Below are 23,008 nucleotides of genomic sequence, written 5' to 3' on the forward strand. Positions count from 1 at the left end.
AGTTGACAAAGACAATGCCACATGTGATGTGTGCAGAAAAGTTATTCGCTACTGTGGTAACACCACCAATTTATTTAAACATATTAAAGCAGTTCACCCCAGAGAGAACACTGAACTGCAAAAAAAGTTGAGGGAGGGAGAGGGGGAGATCCCCAAACCCAGGCCAGACCTCCGACAGACACAGAGGTCTCTGGAAGAGGCTCTTCAACCCAAAACTCAGGAATATCCAGGTAATCTCCAGCATAAAGTAATATTTTCACAGCGTAATTGGTGATCAGAGATGCAATTTCAGCAGACTAATTAACCCTTTGATGCAAAACATGGGTCAAAAGTGACCCGGTTGAGTTTTTATCTTCTATATCTTTGCAATAAATTAATTCCATCATTCAGTATTCAAGGTATTCCTCAATTAACTTGTTTTTGATCATCATACATCCTTATTTTTTTTTCCTTTCTTACTTTTTGAATAAAAACCCTTTTTGTATCACTACCCTTCTAATGCACAGCACGGGTAAAAACCGACCTGCATTCATTTTCCAGGTTATTTCATGTATGGCTGAGTATTTCTATGATATACTTTTGAAATAAATTCATTTTGTCATTTACTTTTCCAAATATGCAGTAAATATCTTGTTTTTGTTTAGCACAAATCATCATTTTAATTTTTCCTTTCTTAAGTTATGAACAAGCACAGCTTTTGTAATTCTACATCAAGTTTACACACATGGGTCAGAACTGACCCGCATGCATTTACTCCAGCGTTTGGTGGGAACTGTGAATTGTGCTTGTGTCAGACATTTCACAGCTCAGCACAGCGCCCTTTGCCCATCTAATACATGTAAGTAATGTTTTTCAATTGTTCTAACATTACCTTAGAAAAAAATTGGTTATGTTTAGTTTACCTTGAGAGTGAGTAGATTACTTGTCAGAAAGTTACAAGTAATTACTATTAGCTACCGAGCTGTTGACATATTCTACTTTAGTTAGCTAATTTTATTGTAGTTGGCTTAGCTAACTACATAGTTAATAAATAAATAACTGGCCCCATTCACTGCTAAAGTAATTACTTGAAACAAAATTATTATTATAATATTAAGACATTTAATTTTAAATCACACTTGGATGACCCATGTGTAGTATTATAAAAAGTATTTTTGTTCATAAAGTAGGAAAGAAAAAATTTAATTAATGATTTGTGGTAATTAAAAACAGGATATTTAAAGAATACTTGGAATATTCATTCATAAAATAAATTGATTTCAAAGGATAGAGCAAAGAAAAACTCAGTCAGGATGAAATAACCTGGAAAATGAATGCGGGTCATTTTTGACCCATGTTGTGCATTAGAAGGGGTGTGCATATGTTTTGCATCAAAGGGTTAAACTATTATCATATAATTCAGCCAGTTGAAAAAAAAATTAGTTGTTTTACTGAAACTAAAAAAATATACCCATAAATATATATGTCTCAAAACTGAAATATGAATATGGCTGAATATAAAAACCCTTTTGTGTTAACTGTTGAAGGAAAAATAGTATTCCTATTTAGGCTACATGCAGATTACAGTTATAGAATTAATTATCTTAATCATTTTGTTATGTCACCTAGATAATTCACAAAGACCCATGGATATCACGAAGAGCATTGCCAAGATGATCGTGAAGGACCTACAACCCCTCTCTGTGGTTGAACAGGAGGGTTTTAAGAGTTTAATCAAGACACTTGATCCCTGCTACAGAATTCCAAGTAGGAAATTTTTCACGGGAGAGAAAATGCCTTCAATGTATGAAGAGTGTCGGTCAAAAATAAGAAAATGTCTGGATGCTGCTGACAGTGCTGTATTGACCACTGCTATGTGGACATCAAGAGCCACAGAGGCTTATTTAACTGTCACTTGCCATATTATTGATGAAAACTGGCAAATGCAAGCATATGTGCTAGAAACCAGTAGTTTCTCAGGAAAGCACAGTGCTGATAATATTTGCTCGGAATTAAAAAGAATCATAGATGAATGGGGCATAACTGCCAAAATTCAGGCTGTGGTCACGGATAATGCTGCCAATGTGGTTGCTGCTGTATACTGAGCAGGTTGGGCACATTATCCATGTTTTGCACACACCCTTAATCTGGTAGTGAAAGACTCCATTAAAACCCTCCCTGAGCTTCTCGACATCCAACACAGATGCGGTGCTATTGTAGCTTTTTTCCATCACAGCACAAAAGCAACAGAGAAGCTCAAAGAAATACAGAAACAATTGAAGTTTCCAGAGCACAAACTGATCCAATCAGTTGAAACACGCTGGAACTCTGTATTTTACATGTTTGAGAGACTTTGTGAGCAAAAGGAAGCAGTGACCACCGTACTTTGCCTTCTTGGCAAGAGCTCACTGTGCTTGAGTGAAGAGGATTGGTCCATGGTTCGTCTCTCCCTTGCTGCCTTGAGACCATTTGAAGAAGTCACGAGGGAGATATCATCTGAAAAACACGTGTCAGTTTCAAAGGTGATCCCCCTGGTAACATTACTTCTTAGATCAGCTGCATCTCATGAGGCCCAAGGCAGCAAGCTAGCTGTTGTGCTGTCAGCACAGTGCCAGAACCATTTCAGGAATATTGAAACCCACTATGGTCTCAGTACCAGCACTTACCTGGACACAAGATTTAAAAACTTTGGGTTCTGGGACATGGCAAATGTTAACACAGTGGAAAAAAACCTCATCTCATCTAGCTGCTTTATCCTTCTACAGGGTCGCAGGCAAGCTGGAGCCTATCCCAGCTGACTACAGGCGAAAGGCGGGGTACACCCTGGACAAGTCGCCAGGTCATCACAGGGCTGACACATAGACACAGACAACCATTCACACTCACATTCACACCTACGGTCAATTTAGAGTCACCAGTTAACCTAACCTGCATGTCTTTGGACTGTGGGGGAAACCGGAGCACCCGGAGGAAACCCACGCGGACACGGGGAGAACATGCAAACTCCGCACAGAAAGGCCCTTGCCGGCCCCGGGGCTCGAACCCAGGACCTTCTTGCTGTGAGGCGACAGCGCTAACCACTACACCACCGTGCCGCCCGGAAAAAAAACTTGTTGCTGAAACGCAGTCACTGAGCCAGTCCTCAGTCTATTCAGAATCAGATCCTCAACCTAGCACAAGCTCTGCCACCAGCACTGCCTCAGCAATGGCTCCTGCAACTACCTCACACTACCCTGCATGAGCTCCTCCATCCCCAGCTGCAGCAAAAGGCAGGATATGGACAGAGTTTGACACTCAAATCCTGGAATCGCAGCAGCATCGCACAGCTGGCACTGATGCGACTATTGAAATGCGCCGGTACACGGAAGAGAAGCCAATTCCACAGGATGGAGACCCACTTCTTTGGTGGAAAATGAATGAACCTACATTTCCCTCTCTGAGCAAGATTGCAAAAAAACATCTGCAAGTAATTGCAACATCTGTACCTGCAGAAAGGATTTTCTCTAAGGCGGGACATTTAATAACTCAGAGAAGTGCAATAAAAGGGAAGAATGTAAACATGTTACTGTTCCTGAACAAAAACCTTTAAATCTGTTATCAACATGGGAACAGAGCCAAAAGGGCACCTCAAGGGATACTTCCTTGGAGGGCTTTGTGAGCAAAGAGCCAAAGGTTACGAGCCACTTGTAGTTTACACCTGATTTGCACTACTGACTTTATTTTTCACACATATTTGTGTGCAATGGAAGTTTTTTTTGTTGTTGTTGTGTTGTTTATATTGTTATATTTATTACATTGTTGCTTTTGTTTACTTATTTTGCACTACTGACTTTGTTACTTTATTACTGACTATTTTTCACAAATATTTGCGTGCAATGGAAGGTATTTTTTGTGGTGTTGTTGACATTGTTATATTTATATTTTTGTTACATTGTTGCTTTTTTGTTATTTTGCACTAGTGACTTTTTTCTTAAACAATTTTGTGTAGCAGAAGGTGATAAGGGAATTATTTTATTATTAATATCCTGTTACATTGTTTTATATTGTTGTAGTTAGTTAATAAAGAACATTTTTATTTGCCTAAAATCTTTGTCCTGTGTTTTATCATACTCATAATCAACTAAAAAAGGCAAAATCACAAAATTATTCAATGATCATAACATTTCAAGTAAAAAGTATCGGTATCGGCAATACTAGCCCTGTATTTACTTGGTATCGGATTGATACCCAAATTCCCAGTATCGCCCACCCCTAACAAACAGTTTAAGGTGGGTGGAGCACAGAAGCACGGCAGGCCAGAACTGAGTTCTCATAAACTCTTTTATTTTAGCTTTTAAGCTGTTACTTTCCCAGTCACACGCACGCGCACACACAAGTGTTCTGGTTGGGGAGAGAGCTCCCTTTCTCTGCTCTCTCTCTCCTTTTATAGGGCGCGGTCACTGGGGAAGACACACAAACACAGGTTAACTCACATCAGGTGCAATGATTCTGCCACTTACCTTCCCTGACTCCGCCCTCCATTCACAGACCACTGCTTGACCACGCCCCCACTGCCAGCTGAATCTTGTTATTTGCTAAAATCCAGGAGTTTCTGAGGACATCAAGACATGTGGCCCCTTATTTTAACTCAAGCTGTGTATATATTGTAAAAAAGGTATCACAGCAAAAGCAGATTAAAAATAGTTGTTTCAACATTTAAATTAGTAGTTGCTAGATGTTTTGAAATATCAAGCCTTTTACTTGAAATATTGTTATTTCAGATGAATTGATGAAATGTATTAACATTTGATGTGAATATGCAAATCATATAACTATTAATATTATAAATGTTTGCATGAGATTGCATGAGAGACAACCATTTTAACTTGTAATTTAAATTTTTTTTCGAGCCCTAAGGGGGGGTTCACCCCCCTTTGTAACACACACACACACACACACACACACACACACACGCATGGCTGCGCAATGCACGTCTGACTTTGTCAGACTTTACAGGTTTTTGAAAATTTTATACTTGCACCCATGTTTCTGTGGGTGAAAGATCTGGACTGCAGGCCTGGCCAGTTCAGTACCTGGACCCTTCTTCTACGCAGCCATGATGCTGTAATTGATGCAGTATGTGGTTTGGCATTGTCATGTTGGAAAATGCAACGTCTTCCCTGAAAGAGACGTCGTCTGGATGGGAGCATATGTTGCTCTAGAACCTGGATATACCTTTCAGCATCGATGGTGTCTTTCCAGATGTGTAAGCTGCCCATGCCACACGCACTAATGCAACCCCATACCATCAGAGATGCAGGCTTCTGAACTGAGCGCTGATAACAACTTGGGTCGTCCTTCTCCTCTTTAGTCTGAATGACACGGCGTCCCTGATTTCCATAAAGAACTTCAAATTTTGATTTGTCTGACCACAGAACAGTTTTCCACTTTGCCACAGTCCATTTTAAACGAGCCTTGGCCCAGAGAAGACGTCTGCGCTTCTGGATCATGTTTAGATACAGCTTCTTCTTTGAACTGTAGAGTTTTAGCTGGCAGCGGCGGATGGCACGGTGAATTGTGTTCGCAGATCATGTTCTCTGGAAATATTCCTGAGCCCATTTTGTGATTTCCAATACAGAAGCATGCCTGTATGTGATGCAGTGCCGTCTAAGGGCCCGAAGATCATGGGCACCCAGTATGGTTTTCCGGCCTTGACCCTTACGCACAGAGATTCTTCCAGATTCTCTGAATCTTTTGATGATATTATGCACTGTAGATGATGATATGTTCAAACTCTTTGCAATTTTACACTGTCAAACTCCTTTCTGATATTGCTCCACTATTTGTCGGCGCAGAATCGGGGGACTGGTGATCCTCTTCCCATCTTTACTTCTGAGAGCCGCTGCCACTCCAAGATGCTCTTTTTATACCCAGTCATGTTAATGACCTATTGCCAATTGACCTAATGAGTTGCAATTTGGTCCTCCAGCTGTTCCTTTTTTGTACCTTTAACTTTTCCAGCCTCTTATTGCCCCGTCCCAACTTTTTTGAGATGTGTTGCTGTCATGAAATTTCAAATGAGCCAATATTTGGCATGAAATTTCAAAATGTCTCACTTTCGACATTTGATATGTTGTCTGTGTTCTATTGTGAATACAATATCAGTTTTTGAGATTTGTAAATTATTGCATTCCGTTTTTATTTACAATTTGTACTTTGTCCCAACTTTTTTGGAATCGGGGTTGTATATGACTTTCATGTATGTGTTGGAAAGTTTTGACCAAGTGTTGTAATATAGAAATTTACACTTTAATTTGTTTGTTGTTTATCTAATACAAAGGACTTGTATTCCATCAACACATCTGCCTCAAATGTTCTGCTTTAAAAAGTGAGTTTCAGTAGCTTTCAATGTTGATCACAGTTAACTAGGTTTACCAGTTGTGAGAGGAACACAAAACAATGCAACTTTACCATGACTATTTCTAGGAAAAGAGTTACTATTAGTTAAATAATGATGACATAGTGCACAATGTATGCCATTAATTGCATTATAACTTTTTGCACATTTGTGTGCGCAATGCTTCAAGCATTTGTTGCTATTTGAAGAAGCAATTCAAATAAATATTGTTGAAGAAGATACTGTGCTTGATTTCATTTAGTGTAAATGCTTTGTCTTATTTTAAGACAGAAAACCTAAAAACAATTCTTGAATTCAGACTATTCATCTTGTTTAGTTGCTCCTGTTTTAAGATATTTTCTTTCAAAATTAGAAAGAAACAACAATCAAAGAAGCACTTACAGGCTAATTTTGAGTTTATTTAACTTAATGAAGAGCTTGAAATGAGTGTTTAAGCACTTGTTTTAAGATATTTCTCACTTGCCTAATGCCTATATATTTTCTCTTATTTCAAGAAATCTTACCAAGTGTAATTATCTTACTGCACTGGCAGATTATTTCACTTGATTATAGTCCATATGCAGGGCTCGACATTAACGCTTGTCCGGGACAAGTGATACTTTACGTCGGACAAGTTCATCGTCTCAGTTATTTGTCCGATCGGACAAGTGCCAAAATACGCCGATATTCGGGTTACATATCAAATTTATCAGTTTATTCACATGATTTCCGAAGCATCTCACTCGACATATTGTTTTGATAAATCGCCGGATGTTTCTGTTCGGAAAGAGCGATGTGCGCATGCGCAATATTCCACTTGCGAGCACTTGCATGTGACGTCACAGCTGATCCAGATTGTGACAGACGCCATCTTGTAGGTCAAACGCCATATTCCGCCTTCTACTTCTACTTCTGCTTTTACTTCTACCTTTTCTTCTGGAAAACCCTACTATATACAATTCTACTACAATGGCTGCGGCTACAAGCTCTCCCTACCTGTGCACGTTTTTTATGTTTTTTGTGTGTTGTTTGTCTGTACCGGACTTCAATATCCACTACAACCGTATGGACTTACTGGACATTGGTTTCCAGCAGAAAATGACGGTTTGTAGCGATTTCCATCGCATGCACAACATTCCGGACGAGATAGCGAGACCAGCGGGGTCTCCGTGGATTGTTATCGGAAGCAAAGCGAAGGAGGCGGCGCCGGGAGCGGAAGCAAAAGCGAGGCTGCAGAGCCGGCCTGTTGACTAAGCTCAGAAAACAGCCACTCAAACCTCCACTGCTAAGCCTCTCTCTCTCCAACGCCAGATCCATGTAAACAAGACGGACGATTTGGAATTAGAGCTGGGATTACCTTATTCTATTCTATAATCGGCTGGTCAGTGCATCTAGTATCAGTACTAGTAATACTTAAGTGACTTACCTGTCCAATGAGGATTCTTGTTTACAAGATGCCACATCTGAGTCGCTGACAAATCCTGAATTTCTGTAAAGATAACTGTCCAGAGATTTATAAGCACGCAGTGCTTCACCACTGAACAGCGAGGGAAAGTTAATGAGGTAATTATACACGTCTGGGTATTCCGCTGGCAGTTCAAAATCCACTGACACGGTCGTGAAAACGCCATCCGGTAAGCCATAAGGGTCACTAATCTGTTGATCGTTTATTTTAGACATATATCTAGTTATCTGTTCATTAGAAAAATGAGCCGTGTAGTCTGTCGGTTGAAATTGATCCATTCTGTACACGAGTGCAGGAGTATCCAGCGGTGTTTTTACCGACAAGATGGCGGTTGTGTACTTTCCGGTCACGTGACTGCAAGAGCTCTATACCGGTTGGCCAATGGGGTCAGAACACGCAGAACTCAAGGGTTGATAGATGAAGATGAATAGAAACTTTATTTGTATCCATTCATCTGTGAGTCAATAGAGGTGTGGAGGTTTTCATAACAAGATATATTATCTTGTCATTTGATAACTAGATTTCAGTGTATAATAATCAGTGATTTACAGTATTAATCAGTCAATTTTGTTATCAGTTGCTTTTATTTGTAGCATTGTTGTTTTGTTTCTCTTGTCCAAACTAGTGATATCTCATCAAGTCATAAATTTTATGATAATGTTACTTTTTGTGATATTTGTTACTGGACTGCAGAGTACTGATCTGTGTATACTAGTAGATAATGATTAGTGTTTCTGGATCTCATAGTATAGTTATTTTGTTCTTAAATTTTTATATGTTCATAATTTCTACTCTATTGGAATATACTGCTTCTGAACTTCAGCATAATAATTGGTGAATTATGGTATCAGTCTGTTTTACTATATTTTTGAACTTTTGCCTCATATCAAGTATTGATTACTTTTGATTCATAGATATTATGCATATGTTGTGAATTCGGAAACAAATGCAATAAAGATTGTTGGGTTAGAAATAGTTTATTTGTGTTTTTTTTTTCTCAAATATTTCTTTGGACAAGTCAACTTCACATTCGGACAAGTACATTTCCTTTCAACTTGCCCGACAGGACAAGTGGTTTCAAAAGTTAATGTAGAGCCCTGCATATGTTCTCAAATTTATTATGTTTTTCCTTATATTATGGAATCAATTTTGTGCCAAAATGTTCATACAATACTTTTGAAATATCAAACAAAAACGACAAATCAAAATACAAAAAAACAAAAAAAAAGTCAATTTTTTTAGACTGGCAAACAAATTATTCGTGTAATCGTGCAAAATATCAGTCTATTACTCTTCAGAAACCTTTTATTTTTGTTCCGCGTCTTTCTCAGTTTTGTTTGACGTAATTTATTTTGGTTGCGATTCCAGCTTTCTCGTTTGCGCTCCCTGACTTTTTGCTTGCAGTTTTGGCACAAGGGCGGCACGGTGGTGTAGTGGTTAGCGCTGTCGCCTCACAGCAAGAAGGTCCTGGGTTCGAGCCCCGGGGCCGGCGAGGGCCTTTCTGTGTGGAGTTTGCATGTTCTCCCCGTGTCCGCGTGGGTTTCCTCCGGGTGCTCCGGTTTCCCCCACAGTCCAAAGACATGCAGGTTAGGTTAACTGGTGACTCTAAATTGACCATAGGTGTGAATGTGAGTGTGAATGGTTGTCTGTGTCTATGTGTCAGCCCTGCGATGACCTGGCGACTTGTCCAGGGTGTACCCCGCCTTTCGCCCATAGTCAGCTGGGATAGGCTCCAGCTTGCCTGCGACCCTGTAGAAGGATAAAGCGGCTAGAGATAATGAGATGAGATGAGATGAGTTTTGGCACAAACTTCACGTGTGGGTGGGCTGTCCAGGAATGCATTCCCATTGGCTAACTTGTGTTTGACTGACAGCTGCGCTCAGCCATTCCCTACTCGGATTCTGGCGGACTGTTTGACGAGTGACTGATCCATTGACGGTAAACAAGGATCGAGTGGAAATCAGTGGCGACTATGATATTCAAAATACACTCACGAGTAATCTTTCACTTAAAACCTCAAAACTCTATCAAGATCAATCACTTTCCAGATAATTCACTTGTAAACTTTCACTTAAAACTTTCAAGCATAAATTCAAAATAGCACTAAGACACTACCACACTATTCAAACACACTCACCAAACAAATTCTCTGTCATGCAAAATTTCACTAAACACTTTAGAAGTTGTACAGTTTGTTTCTGAAATGGTATGGAAGACTAGTTTTATTTCACACTCAAATGTCCATTATATTCTGATTTAAGGTAACTTTACCTTAAAATGTGTAACTGGCTGGTCGAACATTTGCTTATCCATGGAAATTAATTCTCCCATGCAACCTGGTATCTGCATTCATATTTTTGCCGTTTGGTATTGGGTTTAGTGGCTATGATGAATGACTGCTTGTAAAAAATGTCAGACAGCCTGGGTGGATCCTACATTACGGAAGTGACTGTCGTTCTGTTCATTGATTGGTTAAAATTCAGTTGACGTCAGCAGTGTTTCTCATACGATTCTGATTGGACATAATCAGGAGTATTTTTAACTTGGCGGTAGGGATTTCCCAAAACCGGGAGATTATCCAGTTTTTAACAAATATGATCAGGAGGAGGGAGACGGAGGCTAAAATCGGGAGCCTCCCGCTGAAATCGGGAGGGTTGGCAGCTACATGTTTGCCGTGCTCTGATTTTCTTTTATTGACCAGGAAAATAATAGATGTATATTGGGGAAAGGTCTTCGATGTAAAAACTGTTCTGGGTGTTGCCAGGTTTCCAATGCTGAAACAACTTTTTACTGCTTTGCTGTGCCTCCCACATAACAATGCAGATAGTGAGAGGGCTTTTTCATTGGTTAGGAAAATTCATACTGAGGACAGAAAAAATATGGCTGCAGACACATTAACTGCATATCTGCAAATTAAAATGAAGTGTGATGAGGAGCTACAACTGCTACCCAAGCAGTGATATTATAGCTAGTGCCAAATCTGCAACATCTTTGTACAACAAAGAACACTCCAAAAAGGAATACGATTTAAATTCTTGTTATAAATTGCTGGGAAGATTTTCAATTTAACTTCATAATTTATTAATATTTTCACTTATTCTTGTTTACATGATATACTTGATGTGGTTCAGTCATCTTTAGTTGGATCGAACACTGCTTGTGGTGTCAACACTTTTTTCTCAAATGGAACTTTTGCTAACTTTCATTTACTGTTTGACATTATTATATATAATTAATTACATGTAACCCACTATTTTAATTAACATACCTACTTAGCACTGCTGTTATATTTCAAGTAATTTTCTTTGGTGGAATGGAATATTGTAGCTGATGTCAACACTTGTCAAATAGAACTTTGTGTAATTTTTATGAACTATTTAATATTAATACATTTTATTTGCAAAATTTACATCAATAATTCTGGTATTACTGATACAATGTATATTAAATAAGTTTGTAGTTCAGTCATTCTCTTTAGGAGATAATTGTTTACTTGACTGGACAAATAGTCCTTTTTAATTCAGTTGTTTTCTCTGGGATCTAAAATGTCTTTTTATTCAGTACATGCTTATTGATCCCTTTAACTTGATGCAGTGTGATAAATAGGCCTATTACAATAGGAGTGTATAATGTGGAAAAAACCAATCAGTGCTTTGGATTATATATTGGAATTTTTTCTTGTGTATAAGGGCTCATGGGTGTATGTAAGTGAAAAGTACAGATTTTGTAAGGGCATGGGGAACTAAAGGTTGACATGTGAGATTATTTAAATTTATTTAATTTTATTGATGCATTTTAAATAGTTTTAAATAAATTGAGAATTTGATGTCTCATATCTTGAATGTATTTCTATTTGTTAGTGTTTGCTGCTAATCTTGGATGAAATGTTTAGCTGTGTGTGTGTGTGTGTGTGTGTGTGTGTGTGTGTGTGTGTGAGAGAGAGAGAGAAACTGTGCAGTGGAGAATTCAAGCTCTAAGTTTCCCTCCACCAGCAGTTTGTGGTTTTGTAAAGATCAGATGGATTTGTATGTTAATGCTGCATTAGGTGATGATTCACAAGTTCAAATCAATTCTGAGTGAAATAAATTCACTTTGTTCATTCTGATATTAAACACTGTTAATCTGCATAATGGGACAATTCAAATATGCACAAATAAATACATCTGTAATCTGTGTAATGTTTATTATTAACAGTTAAAATGTTCATGATGTGCACAGTTATATATTTGTACAGATGTGTGCAGTGGTTGTTATTTTCATGATTAGTATCAGGGATGTGTTCAGTTTAATGTGTGTGTAAGTGATCACTGAGAGGATGTGGAAGAGAGAGAGGCAGGTGAGAGAGTCAGTCATTAAAGGTGTTAAAAGCAACAATTTTCTCAATGTTCTCTATCATCATTTAACCGCAAGTTATATTTAACTCTCATCCATTATCCCTGGCTGCTGTATCATGTGGGTCAAAACATGACAAGATCTGTCTCGTCTCCTTTGACTGAAAACACAAACTCCAACTGCCATGATTCTCAAAAGTACCGACCACATCACATTCACAATCACTCGATTTGAATTAATCACTGTGAAATCTCACACTTGGTCTTTAGTCGGGACGTTAGTGAGCAGCTTATTCTGTGTTTGATATCCTGGTTTGTGATCATTATCGAGTCTCTCCCTGTCTATTTGCTCATCACCTGCACTGTGCCTGCTCGATGGTTTTTAAGTTCACTTTGTCCTGACAAATTTTCTGCCTCAAAGTGTTTTAATAAAACTAAACATTTTAACCCAACCTGTATATCCAGAACTGCGCACAAGCCTTTTTTTCCCCACACCTTTAATCTGGATTATATTTGATGTGTAATCACACATACAAGTGACAAGCGTCAATTTCAGTTTTACTTTTCCAGCAGTTTCTTCGAGATCCAGACTTGTGTGTGTTGTGTAAAAACAAATCATATATAAAACTGTAGTTTGACTTCTCACACACATCTGGACCTTTATCTAATGTTTGGTTAGTTCAATATTAGTATATTTTATGATTATTTTTTGGAATTAGTTCTTTGGAGGAGGTGGAGTTATACTGTGTGCTTATGTCACATGTGGTGGAAAAAAAAAGTCTCCTATCTCTGCTCTCCTTGTTTCCTCTGAGAGAGAATTGATACATCCATAAAGATTTTATTTTATGGAAGGATGATGGATGCAGGAGCAAGAAATCAAGAAGGTATGAAGTCGAGTAGTGAGATGCTTCTTATATCTTGACCCATAAAGCTTATCAAGGCACAGTATTCCAATGTTTTTCCTCAGAAGCCATTGCATGTACAGTGCCCTTCACAATTATTGGCACCCCTTGTAAAGATGAGTGAAAAGGGTTAGAAAGAAATCCACCTTTTCGTGAAATCGCTTCATCTCACGCTGAAAAAATGAGGAAAAATCCAACGTTTAACTGAACTAAATTTATTCAGAGAAAAACAAATGACTTATCAAGAAATAATTATTTTCAACAAAAAAGTTCCACAATTATTGGCACCCCTGGAAAGTATAGCGAACACAGTGTAACTGAAGCATGTTTCCCATTAAAATTGTACATTTTTTAGTTGATTGGAGTGTCGGAACTTTCAAGCTGTAATCCATGATTTCCTGAGTCTATTACGTGACAACAGTTTTTCGAAGTACTCCCGAGCCCATGTGGCTGTATTTGTCATATTAGCATGACAGTTTCCCAGTCAGTGCCGCCTGAGGGCTCGAAGGTCACGCACATTCAACAGTGATTTCCGACCTTTATGCACTGTGATGTCTCCGAATTCCCTAAAACTTTTCAAAATGTTATGTACTGTCGTTTTTGAAAGAGCTAAATTCTCTGTAACCTTGCATTGAGAATGTTTTTTTTTTTATAACTAGCAATTCTCTCTCAAATTTTGGCACAAAGAGTGAGCCACAACCCATCCTTGCTTGCAAAGACTGAGCTTTTGGTGCTGCTCCTTTTATACCCAATCGTGTTACCCATTAAGCTCCTTATTGTGAAATCTTCCAAAATGGTGTTACTTGAATATCCTATAAACTTTTCAGTCTTATTTTGTCTCCATCCCAACTTTTTTTTAATGTGTTGCAGGCATCAAATTCAAACTTCATTTATATTTACAAAATAGAATTAAGTTTGTCAGTAAAACTATTAAAAATCTTTTCTTTGTGCTTTTGTCAGTTAAATAAAGATACACATGAATTAACAAATCACAGATTTTTGTTTTTATTGCATTTTGGAAAATATCCCTACTTTTCTGGAAATGAGGTTTGTATTTTTAAAAAAATTTTTGAAAAATGCTACAACTGACCCCCTTCTATAAAACAGTTAATGCAACATAATATCAGACAATATTATACAAATATGATGAATATCATTTGCCATTCAATATTGGTAAATATTTTCCATTTATGATCATCAACATCTTGTATCAGTTGTAGCACTACAGGATTTGCATCAACTGTGTTATGTAGAGTAAATATTATTAAAAACTATAAACTCACTCAGTACAGTATGTGACTATTTGCCATTGCGCTGTTTCCTGTGGGTGTCTTTCTTATTCAGGTCTGAGGATAAGGTGCAGTATCATTTGCTGTTTATAAGAGCTTATAACTCTTCTGACTGAGATCCAGTTCATCCCACTGATGATTAGAGCATTCTGGGTCTTGTGTCCGAAACTGCAAGAACGACTTTAAATGATTCCAGAAGTGAAACATTATTTTCAGTTCAAAAGAGTGAAATTCATAACTGGATAAATTTGTCCCAAAATTACAGTTAATTCTCAGTGCTTAAACATAAGTAAGTGCCGTGTGCTGTTTCTGATGTAACTGAGGAGTGTAACAGGTCATAATGTGTCTCTCGAAAACTCCTCCTATTAAGGAAGTGCCAAGTCTGACACGACTGAAGTCCTTCATTAACAGCCTGCAGTGTTCTGCTCTGGTGAGTTGAGATTTATTCTCAGTTTAGGGAGAAATCCGAGTCTCATTTTCAGCACAGTGAAAGGAAGTGATGATTAACTGAACCTACAAAGTCATCTATTTAGCTTTAAAGAAACCTGAAATCAGGGTGTGATTACTTTTCACAGAAGTGACAGTGAAACTCTGAGCATTTGGACGAGAGAGAACAACAACAGCAGCAAACAAAATGGCTTCTAAGTTTTAAGAGGAGGATTTCTCCTGTCCTGTGTGCTGTGAAATCTTCAAGGATCCTGTTCTTCTGCACTGCAGTCACAGTGTGTGTAAAGTGTGTTTGCAGCAGTTCTGGGAGACCAAAAGATCCAGAGAATGTCCTGTTTGTAGGAGGAAGTCATCTATAGAGTCTCCTCCCATAAACCTGGCCTTAAAGAACCTGTGTGAGACTTTCTTACAGGAGAGAAGTCCGAGATCTTCATCAGGGTCTGAAACAGTCTGCAGTCTACACAGTGAGAAACTCAAACTCTTCTGTCTGGATCATCAACAGCCGGTGTGTGTGGTGTGTCAGACTTCAAGAAAACACACCAACCACAAATTCTGCCCCATTGATGAGGCAGTAACAGACTGTAAGGTAAATAAAATGGACATATGAACTCGTGGGTCACATGTGAACAAATGCTGTTGTTCATAACTATGACAATTACTTTGTAATCAATTTAGTTCATCTGAGTTCAAATAATATCAAAAACACAGAGACTCCAAGCAGCGTGTTAATTTATTTCAGGAGAAGCTCAAAACTGCACTGAAGCCCCTACAGGAGAAACTGAAGGTCTTTAAAAACTGTAAACGAAAATGGAGTCAGACTGCAAAACATATAAAAGTTAGAATCAATAACATGGGTTTGATATAATTATATTTTGTTTCATTGCATATTCAGTTATGTTTCATTTGATTTTCTCTTCACTGTAGATTCAGGCCCAACACACAGAGCGTCAGATTAAGGAGGAGTTTGAGAAGCTTCACCAGTTTCTACGAGATGAAGAGGCAGTCAGGATCACTGCACTGAGAGAGGAAGAGGAGCAGAAGAGTCAGATGATGAAGGAGAAGATTGAGAAGCTGAGCAAAGACATATCCTCTCTTTCAGACACAATTGGAGCCATAGAAGAGGAGATGAGAGCTGAAGATGTTTCATTCTTAGAAGTGAGGATCATTTAGTCAGTATTTATACTGTGAGAAAGTAAAACTTCTTTCCATCATCAGAAACGTCACATTTCAGTGGTGTAAAAATGTAAATCATATCCACTGATATTTGCTTTGTTGTTTTACAGAACTACAAGGCCACAGTGAAAAGGTGAGTGATGTGCTTCCTGTCTCTCTCATTCTCTGGGTTTCTGAATCCAAACCCACAGCAACACTGACTCCTGAATGTTTTTGCAGAGCCCAGAGCACACTGCAGCATCCAGAGGAGCTTTCAGGAGCACTGATCCATGTGGCAAAACATCTGGCCAACCTGCAGTTCAGAGTCTGGGAGAAGATGCAGTATACCGTCCAATACAGTAAGACAATGGCTTAGGTTTGGTATTAACATTGGTGGGGACATAAACCCAATGCCAACCCCCAGTGGCGCCAACTTCAGGTCAACATTATAGAGTCGCAATATTTTGCTCTGTTGTGTTCCACCAAAAGAGTATCCATCATCTCTCCAAAGTCCAGACTTTTAAAATTTGAAGTTCAGAACTGTAATAATTCATGAATAATAATAATAGGCAGTTCATTGGGCAGCATGGTGGTGTAGTGGTTAGCACTGTCGCTTCATAGCAAGAAGGTCCTGGGTTCAAGTCCAGTGGCCGGCAGGGGCCTTTCTGTGTGGAGTTAGCATGTTCTCCCCGTGTCTGCGTGGGTTTCCTCCAGGTGCTCCAGTTTTCCCCCACAGTCTAAGCACATGCAGGTTGGGCTAATTGGTGGCTCTAAACTGACTGTGAATGTGAGTGTGAATGGTTGTTTGTCTCTGGGTCAGCCCTGTAGAACAGGATAAGCAGCTACAGATAATGGACGGATGGATGCAATTAATTTGATTAATTGCAAATCTTGCATGTGATGATTAACTCAATCTACCAATTTGCAAATGTGTTTTACAAGCGAATAACGCATTGACTGTCGGGAGGGTGTATGTTCCTTTCCCTCATAAATGGAAGTAAAACACATCCGGAGCCTTAAACACTGCGTTCCATGAGGCTGGCAGGGGGAGTCGGCTCTCTTCTGTGGGATCTTCCACTAGTTTTAGAATGCTAGTTTAAGCTGATATGTGATTGATCTAATGGTAAAACAGGACAAAGGCTCTAGAACAGGGCTTTTCAAAGTGTGGGTCGCGCCTCCCCTACGGGGGTGCCAGAGTTCTTCAGGGGGGGCGCAATGTGAGGAAAAATAAACCAGAATAAGTTACTATTGCGGACATTTAGCGAACTTCAGCTAGCCTTTGCCAGAGACAAAATGGATCGATTTTTAGTACCTAAAGCTACAGTGAGTGAGGAGTCTGTGCCAAGCAAAAAAAGAAGGAAGTATGACCACGATTATTTAAAGTTTGGATTTTCATGGACTGGATCTGAAGATGCTCCACTGCCACAGTGTGTTGTCTGCCAAGAGGTGCGAGCTAACGATGCTATGAGATGTTTAAAATGTGTAAAACAAGATGTTTAAAAAAAAGCACAGATGTTTAAAATGTGTAAAAAAAAAAGATATTTTTAAAAAGCACAGATGTTTAAAATATGTAAAAAAGAGGTTTTAAAAAGCACAGATGTTTAAAATGTGTAAAAAAAAAAGAGGTTTTTAAAAAAGCACAGATGTTTAAAATGTGTAAAAAAAAAAGAGGTTTTAAAAAAGCTCATATGTTTAAAATAAAAAAATAAAAATGTGTACAACAACCATTATTTTTTTGAAATACGAATGGAACCTGAAGTATCTGGGATAGGCTCCAGCTTGCCTGCGACCCTGTAGAACAGGATAAAGCGGCTAGAGATAATGAGATGAGATGAGACATTAAGTATAGCAACAATAAAAATTGCAAGTGTGGGGCGCTGTTGTTTATTTGCTCTGTGAGGGGGGTCTGACTCTCCCACACTCTGAAACCCCTGCTCTAGAACCTTTTTGACACGTTGAAAGGCTACAATTTTACTTGGCAACAGAATGTATCTGAATTCTGATTGGTTGTTGTTATATTATTGCCCTTCTGTTGTCTTCTTGAGCCCAGAGCGGAGGGGGGGAGGGGGAGGAGGGAGTGACAGGGTTCTACAGAGAAAAGTTTTTGCCCCCGCTTTCAAATGAAGCCCCTCGAGAACCAATCAGTTCAGCGGATGTGTGTTCTCGGTATGGGACGTTTTCAAAAGAGAGACGGGAGGAACCAAACATTTCTGATCCAGAAGGCGGAGGCTGTTTTGCTTATTACATGAAAATGTTTGAGAGCGAATATTCATGAGGGAATTTTGCATGCTGTTTCACCCAGTGGAAACCTACAGGAACCATTTGTGTACCGCGATTTTTTTTCCTCAATCAGAAATATCGGTCGGGACACGCCCATACCGTCCATACCCAATTCTACACCTCTGCAGTAAGACTCTTAATTCTGTGTGTGTGTGTGTTTTCAGCACCTGTAACTCTGGACCCCAACACTGCTCATCCTAAACTCATTGTATCTGATGATCTGAAAAGTGTGAGACGCAGCGATGAGGAACAGAAACTTCCTGATAATCCAGAGAGATTTGATGATGAATATCTGTGTATCCTGGGATCTGAGGGCTTTAACTCAGGGACACACTGCTGGGATGTGGAAGTTGGAGACTGTACAGTGTGGATTGTGGGTGTGATGACAGAATCTGCTCAGAGGAAGGGGGGGATATTCTGCAGAAGTGGAATCTGGGGTGTGGTGTATTATGATGATGAATATGGCGCAATTTCAACACCAGATACAGGCACTCATCTCTCAGTAGCACAGAAACTCCAGAGGATCAGAGTGAAGCTGGACTGGGACAGAGGAAAACTGTCATTCTCCGACCCTCTCACTAACACACACTTACACACTTTCACACACACATTTACTGATAAATTACTGCCAGTCCTAGGTGTTGATCATAAAGAATCTCCTATAAAGATCCTCCCACTTGAGTGCTCTGTAAGAGTGAATCAGATCAGTTAGCATTGATGTTGTTTTATTCCAGTTCATTAATAAAATACTGCAGATTAAAAGATTAGTGTTCTTTGTGTCAGTCTCCCCCCCCCCCCCCCCCCCCCCCCTTTTGGAAACCCTGAAGCACACTGATTTTTTTTTTTTCAGGTGAATCAACTCAAAATATTGACAGAATATCTTGAAATAATGAATTAACTCAAATAATAAGATATCTTAAAATATATTATGGCATATTTTGAAAGCACAAGGAAGTCAAAATAATAAGTGAAATAATGACACACTGTCTTGAAATAAGAAGGCATTAACTCAAAATAATGACTTAGCGTTTAATTAAAATCACAAAAGTGTGTTTAAATGCAGAATGAGCTGAAAAGTATTTTATTTATGTTTTAAATAGTTTAAATAAACCGAGAATTTGTTTCTTAGTTTATTCTCAGTAAATGTCTTTACTGTATTTGTACTTGTTTGCATTTGCTGTTAATCTTGGATTTTGTGTGTGTGTGTGTGTGTGTCTGTAACTGTGCAGTGGAGGAGAATTCAAGCTCTAAGTTTCCCTCCACCAGCAGTTTGTGGTTTTGTAAAGATCAGATGGATTTGTATGTTAATGCTGCATTAGGTGATGATTCACAAGTTCAAATCAGTTCTGAGTGAAATAAATTCACTTTGTTCATGCTGATATTAAAACTGTTAATCTGCATAATGGGACAATTAAAATATGCACAAATAAATATATCTGTAATCTGTGTAATGTTTATTATTAACAGTTAAAATGTTCATGATATGGATGTTTATTTATTTGTACAGATGTGTGCAGGGGTTGTTGTTATTTACATGATTAGTATCAGGGATGTGTTCAGTTTAATGTGTGTGTAAGTGATCACTGACTACGTTTACATGCACATCCAAATCGAGCTGCTGTCGGTAATCGAGCTGAAGGTCCCAGCAGGGTGCCAGAGAAATCCAATCCTACATGCACACAATGAAATCGGGCTATTGTATGAAGGTAGGATAGTGCCATATATCCGAAGAAGAGCAGACTATGATTTGCACTTGTAAAACCCGTAATTCGCAACTTGTGAATGCGCATCTCAGAGTTTGTAAGTGTAACTTCAGATCCACACATCTGCAAAAAGCAAACTGCAAGCATATTTCACAACTTGTGAAAGCGCATCTTCGAATTTGCACTTGTAACTTCAGATCTGCAAAGCTGCACAACAGGATTTGCATGTGCAGGTTCCTATTTGCTCGCTCAGTTGCGTCATCCTTCTCACGTGATTTTTGGCACGATTCACTCGGATGGATTTGAAGGAAACGATTTGCGCGCAGAGACCAGGAATGCCTGTTCTACCACTTTTGTCCAGGAGGTGGCAGTGTGGTTATTGGCCATGCAAAGTCGTATATAGGGATAATATCTCAATAAACGGCTCTGTGGCCATGAATCTTGGTCTGCGACACGGCGCCACGAAAGCATGGAGGGAAGAGGTGTTCAACAACGTGTAAGTAACATTATGGTTTAAATGTCTTATAGTTAACTAACTCTGTAATATACACGGTTAGTGAAATTATCCTATTTGAGGTAATGTGCACGTAAAAGCAGCCTTGAGGAATGAGGTAATTAGGCTATCTTGACAGGCTAAGTTGGCTAACTATATTGTAATACACGTGTAGTAACATTTACAGTTAGCGAAATTATCCTAATAGAGGAAATGTGCGAGCGATACAGCTTGAAGAGTGTAGGTAGTTATCTTGAGAAGCTACGTTAGCTAACTGTATATAGTAGGCTAACGTTTCACAGCAGTGGCGGGCTGACCATCGGGAGCACTCCTGGTGGCCTGACAGTTAGCCTGATTTAAACAGTCAACTTCACCAGCAATAATATAGTAAGCAATTAAACACACCTATGACAATGGGCAACATTGGATTGTGGTATATTAAAACGCGCTGCCTGTCTTTGGGCTGCACAGAGTATCCGCCTCCACTGAGAGAGGAGCGGAGCAGTATTATTTTTTCCTGAGTGCTGCAGTGACTATTGGCGGCTTTCCCTCCTGTTTTTCAGGGAAAAAACGATATTCAAACAGAGAACTTAATTGACATAAGGAGAGACCATTTTTAAATCTATTTTGTACATCATTTTCCCCTAGACATATAAACATGTTTATACGACTATGGTTTTTCGATATTTTCTCCGCTGTCCATGATTTGTCAGTCAATAGTTATTTGGCTACCGGTACTTTACTACTGTTATTGTTACCATTCATAAGCGCATTGATATGGAACGGTGATTACTTTTTTGGGGACTACTTCAAAGGTAGGCCATTTATACGACGTTAATGGCCACCCCATCAGCCAATCAAGGAAGAGAATCCCATTGTTAAGGGAGATAAAAGTGATGCAGAACCTATGTATGTTTGCTAAGTGCCTTTCATGTATAGTACAATAACAATGGAAAATTGTCTTTTATTTACAGGCACTGTTGCGTCATGTCCTTCAAAGACTGCTTACACGCCTGGAACATGTCCTGCAACAGCCACACCTGGACATGGACTTCATGCAGTTTGTATGTTGTCAGGAGAGAGTTTTTCTCAGTGCCATAGCAGGTCAAGTCACTATTCCAGCAGAGGTAATTGCAGGAATAGATGAACTGGACCGTACGATCAACACTGAGATTGATCAAGAAAAAGTAACAGCATTGAGTATGGAGCAAGGTGCAAGAGGGCGCCCAAAGACACTCATTTCTGACGAGCAAATAAGCAGCCTGTTGGAGTTGTCGTTCCCTGTACCGACAATTGCTGATTTACTTGGGGTGTCCATCAGAACAGTGCGTCGGCGGATGGAGGAGTTCAACCTTAGTGTTAGGGCCTCCTACAGCAACCTCTCAAATGAGCAGCTTGATGGGATTGTGTCTGAGATTAAAACCAGGATGCCACGTGCAGGATACCGCATGATGAAAGGGGCATTGGAGGCAGAAGGACACAAAGTGCAGTGGGATCGTATCCGAGCATCACTGCATAGGGTGGACACCCTTGGTGTGTATTCCTGCATGATAAACCTTGGGTGTGTGGTGAGACGGAGCTACTTTGTTCCGAGCCCAAGGTTTCTCATGCACATTGACACCAATCACAAACTGATCAGGTTAGTTTTTTTTTTGTTTAATCATGCCTGATGTTTAATTAAAAGTGGTGATATTCACAACCACCGAACTAAAGGAGTTTACATAACTGTGTGGAAGATAGTCAAAGGAGTTAAGTTGTAAGCAACTGGACTCCTTGTTGGAGCTTGAAGACCGTTCACCTTTTATCCCCAAGGCTTTTTCAGTTCTGGCCTGATGTTTGAAAACCAGGAATTATATCTCTGGATCACTGGAGGTGTGAACCACACCCCTCATTTCCATGACAAAGGGGTCATGAGTTACCCATCAAGGTGTGAATTGGAGTGAGATAACTCCTGGTTTCCAACATCAGGCCAGAACTGAAGAATCCTTTTGGATAAAAGGTGAAATGTCTTCAAGCTCCAACAAGAAGCCCAGTTGCTTACAACTTAACTCCTTTGACTACCATGACCGAATGAGAATCTACACAGACAGCTATAAGGTGCAATTTGCCATTCTGGCAAATGGATTTTTGTATTGTTCCACAGTCAAATTATGACACTCCTTTCTGTGCTCTTGAGACTGAAATAATGTACTGTTCTAAACCAGTTTTCCAACATAAAGATTTTTTTAGAGTGGAGAAGAAGACTGCACCTTTTTAAAATATACATTTTATCCCAAGATAGTGAACAAGTGTTTCACATGGGATCATGACTTTGTTTTAATATCACTTTCAGGTGTTAAACATTCCCCTGCTTGACTGGGAAAGCAGTGGACTGAGAACAGATCCAAACCCTGGGGTTACTGTGCCTTCAATTGCTTGCCCTTTGAGCAGTGCACAAATGGAGGAGTTGAAACAAAGGGTCAATCCAACGGCTCCATCTTTGTCCTTTGGCACAGACCAGTACCTGGCAACTCTGCAAGTGGTGCAGAATATGCTTGCAAGTTAAAATATTGTAGTTACCACAATGTTAATGTCCACTTTTGTTACTTAAA

The 23,008-nt window shown here is 39.2% G+C and overlaps 1 protein-coding gene and 1 pseudogene across 1 annotated transcript; both read left to right on the forward strand.

Annotated features, from left to right (window-relative positions):
* The first annotated feature begins 14,723 nt into the window (after positions 1–14,723).
* On the forward strand, positions 14,724–19,005 carry LOC132891581 (E3 ubiquitin-protein ligase TRIM39-like; annotated as a pseudogene).
* A 938-nt stretch (positions 19,006–19,943) lies between these two features.
* On the forward strand, positions 19,944–22,153 carry LOC132891580 (uncharacterized). Its single transcript, XM_060929291.1, has 2 exons — positions 19,944–20,420; positions 21,392–22,153. Exons 1-2 carry the CDS (start codon positions 20,394–20,396, stop codon positions 22,085–22,087), a joined length of 723 nt encoding a protein of 240 aa, XP_060785274.1. The 5' UTR covers positions 19,944–20,393; the 3' UTR covers positions 22,088–22,153.
* Positions 22,154–23,008: the final 855 nt, after the last annotated feature.

This window comes from Neoarius graeffei, chromosome 9, assembly GCF_027579695.1.
Source record: "Neoarius graeffei isolate fNeoGra1 chromosome 9, fNeoGra1.pri, whole genome shotgun sequence".
NCBI classification, from domain to species: Eukaryota; Metazoa; Chordata; class Actinopteri; order Siluriformes; family Ariidae; genus Neoarius; species Neoarius graeffei.